The 3,945-nt window shown below is 37.5% G+C and overlaps 1 protein-coding gene across 2 annotated transcripts in view; it reads left to right on the forward strand.

Moving 5' to 3' along the window:
- The window catches only part of ACADS (acyl-CoA dehydrogenase short chain), a 461,092-nt gene extending 457,585 nt beyond the window's left edge, over positions 1–3,507 (forward strand). For both annotated transcript variants that reach the window (XM_044068897.1, XM_044068896.1), the window contains exon 10: positions 2,896–3,507. In XM_044068897.1, the coding sequence (XP_043924832.1) occupies positions 2,896–3,048 (153 nt within the window). In that variant the 3' untranslated portion in view covers positions 3,049–3,507. The remainder of the gene's footprint in view (positions 1–2,895) is intronic.
- The last annotated feature ends 438 nt before the right edge of the window (positions 3,508–3,945 follow it).

Consider the following 3,945-nt stretch of genomic DNA (forward strand, 5'->3'; position numbering starts at 1 on the left):
CTGTCAGGGTCAAGAATGAAAGAACTGGAGGTGGGGTCTTTAGAAAAGGGAAGGAGCAATTTGCTTAGAAATAAATGGATTTTGTGGGAACAATATATACAGAACTAATGCTCATGATGAGTGAGGTTTAAGGGAAGGCCGAATCTGAGAAATTTAGGTAATGTTGGAGTATGACAATTGTTAGAAAGAAAACCTACATGTAGTGGATAATGTGTGTACATAAATTATTTTTCTTTTCTGTTAAAATGAGTGTGTCTCTGTGTTTTAAGTGGTAACCTTTGCATATGCTAATTGCAGACTTGGGAACAGAAAAATGATTCTGGGAAGGGAAAATTATTGCAAATATGGATAATATTTTAAAGAGTAAAGGCATTACATTGTCTAAGGTCAGAGGTATAGATTTCTTAGTAAGAACATATGTCTGTGAGGGATAGACTATATATGCAAGGCTATGATCTAGAAAAGTGATGCTTTTGAACTGTGGTGTTTGAGCATTTGTTGGACTCCAAGAAGGTCAAACAAGGAAATATTCAGACTGTTCACTGCAAGGGCTGATTGTAAAATTAAAACTTGTACTTTGGTCACCTGATGTAAAGATGAGATTTGCTAGTGAAGACACTGCTCCTGGGAAAGCTAAAACGTGATGGAAGCCTAGGCTAGGAGAGGGAGAGAGACAACATTACAGAAGTGATAAATATGAATTTGGAAGAACTTAAGCAGTTGTTGATAGACTGGCCTAGTGTGCTAAAGTCCTTGAGGTCCCAAATAGTTGAACTCAACTAAAGTAAGCAGTAAGTAGACTGCTTATGTGGTACATGCGCTAATAGCAAAGTTTATGTGGAATTTAATTCAACTAATGTTAACAGACTTGAATAATTTGAGCAATATACTGTCTTTCGTTGGATTTTAATTTTCTAAAGTCTAACTCCACCAGACCTGCGGCCCACTCATTCTTGCATGAGAAGCCTGATTGGCCGAGTTGTTCCCCTGTATTACTGCAGAATAGTAGTATTAAAGATTGAAGATAAACAGGTAGAGGACACACCTTTGGTCCAGAAGGTTGTGTGTTCTAGTCCCACACCAGGTAAACAGATTGCTGCCACTGCAGTGTCATATAAGGGGTGCTGCACTCCAGAGTTTGCCATGTCTAGAATGAGACGTTAAACCAAAGTCCCATCCTCTTGAGTCGGTAGTAGCTCAGGTGGATGTAAAATATACCACGTCACCTACTGAAACGAGTAAGGGAAGTTCTTCAATGGCCTGGCTAACTTTCCCTATGATACTGAAACGAGTAAGGGAAGTTCTTCAATGGCCTGGCTAACTTTCCCTACGATACTGAAACGAGTAAGGGAAGTTCTTCAATGGCCTGGCTAACTTTCCCTACGATACTGAAACGAGTAAAGGAAGTTCTTTAATGGCCTGGCTAACTTTCCCTATGATACTGAAACGAGTAAGGGAAGTTCTTCAATGGCCTGGCTAACTTTCCCTACGATACTGAAACGAGTAAGGGAAGTTCTTCAATGGCCTGGCTAACTTTCCCTACGATACTGAAACGAGTAAGGGAAGTTCTTCAATGGCCTGGCTAACTTTCCCTGCGATACTGAAACGAGTAAGGGAAGTCCTTCAATGGCCTGGCTAACTTTCCCTATGAGCAGTATAAATACCACCGTGGGCCTCCCATGAAAAGAGGTCTCAAGCCTATAAATGAAAGGTGCATTTTGTTAATGGATTGCCTGTTGACATTTTATTATTTTTTTCTAAGTACAGCAGTAGAACTTAAAAAACAATATTCCTTCACACATTTAGGAACTGTTTTTCCAGTGCCATAGAAGAATGTTGCCAAAAACCAGTAAGAATACTCACTGTGAGAATAAATATCATCCTTTCACAGATTACAATGTATTCGTTAACAGAATCAATATTTTACTTAAAGCATTTCATTTTGGTAAGTGTAAATAAACAATGGTTTGTTAGGAGAGTACAGAATGCAGATCTAGCAGACTTTACTGGAATTTGGTTATTTTTTTATTTAACTGGTTATTGAAAATCTTTTGATAAACTGGTTTAACTTTACTGACTACACAAATTTAATTTTCCTCATTTGTTTTATCTTAAAAAACAAGTGTTTCAAGATGTTCTCTATTGTTAGGGTAGAGCCACACAAGACTTTCCCCTTTCCCTGCACATCTTTTTAATGACAATGGAATTACTTGATCTGCTAGTTAAAAAAAAAAAATGAATTTGTGAGATTTTTTTCTCACTTTCTACTGCTAAGCTTGGTACAGTTGAAGTATCTCTGTTTATTCCCAAAGTTTCATATCACATGAAGAAACTCTGTGCTGTGGAAACTAGTAGTGTCTCATGTCTTAGATGAAGCATGAGTTGCTGGTAAATTTTAGGCAGACAATTGAAAGGTCTAGTCTTTACAGTGGTATATGGGAAACTGAATGAATGTCTTAGAAGCATTTATTGCATCCTTCAAGGAAATCTCCATTAATAAAAATAAGTTATTTATTAATAACATTAATGATAATTATCCGTCCATAAGAATGGGATTTTTAAAACTTGCTCAAGAGCAAAACCTTACTGTTCTTTGTTCTAAAAGTGATTTTATTGCCGCCTTTGATGACCTGTGTGTGGTGTTCATTGAATGTATTTCTTTTCAGCCTTGAAAATAAACAAGTTCAATATTGTTGGTATCTAAATAAACGTAGGATTTCATTTGGTTAAGATGATGAATGAATGTCTTGGTGGTTTGCAATTAAGAAACTTTGCAGATTTTGGAAAGCAACTTTTGTGACAAGCTGAGCAAGTTCATTAAAGGTTGTGATTGTGGTGCTAATACAGCAATAACCGACCCTTTTCTTTATCTCTCATTTTTTTCTGTTTGTGTAGGCAATACAGATTTTAGGAGGCATGGGCTATGTAACAGACATGCCAGCTGAGAGACATTACCGTGATGCCAGAATCACCGAGATTTATGAGGGCACCAGTGAGATCCAAAGACTGGTGATAGCTAATCAGGTCCTAAAGGAATACCAAGGCTAGAATCTACAGACATCTGGAATGAAGCAATGGCCTTTGTCATGTGACTGAGCGTGCTTGGCTTAGAGTGGAGTACCTTATCACAGGAATTGCGAGGCAAAGACTTTACTGTACTCAGTAGCAGGATTTTGTCAGATCTGCTTCTAGCAAGGAAGAGTGTAGGTTATTTTCAGGATATGTTTCTCATAGATAAGCTGTTCTTCAGGAGACCTACAATTCTGCGTTGCATTATATATTCAAGATCAACATTTCATGTGTGCCTGTATCACAGCACATAGAGAAAAGGACTTAAATGTTTAATATCTTCTGGTACAGTAATGTTTAAAAGTGTTTTAGCTTTTATAAAACGGCTTCTGAGAACCAGAAACATCCCCAGTGTTGATTGATAGGAATACACACTTGGAAACCTGATTGTTACGTGATATTTTCTTAGCAACTGTACATAAATATCTTCCTTCTACATTTTCTGTGGCCTGAGCATTCTTCAAGCTGACCACTGTTTTATAACCTTCATGTTTTTTGAATCCATAACATTATAAAAAGTGCTTCTTGTCCTGAAATATCATGCCTCGATGGACTTCACTGACATCCTTTGTGTACTTAACACGTTCATGTCATAGTCCACTTTCTTTTCCTTCATGGTGTGTGTTTATGGTGTTCCTTTAGCTTGCCTTCATTATGGGTTCTGTTGCTGACCTTGTACCATTTTTTGTCCATCTGGTAGTTTTAGAGAAATGGGTTCTGAAGTACAGCATGTAATATCGTCCTTTTGTGGTTAGGTAACTGTTGTAGTAAAGGACAAAGATGCTTTATCTGCTACTGGACGTTTAACTGTGTATATTAAGAGATAACAAGGCCTTGTTTGCTGCGGCTGTAGGATGTTTCTCTGTCGTGTGATTT

Source organism: Protopterus annectens, chromosome 4.part0 (genome assembly GCF_019279795.1).
Source record: "Protopterus annectens isolate FY-2018-M chromosome 4.part0, PAN1.0, whole genome shotgun sequence".
Taxonomy (NCBI): Eukaryota; Metazoa; Chordata; order Ceratodontiformes; family Protopteridae; genus Protopterus; species Protopterus annectens.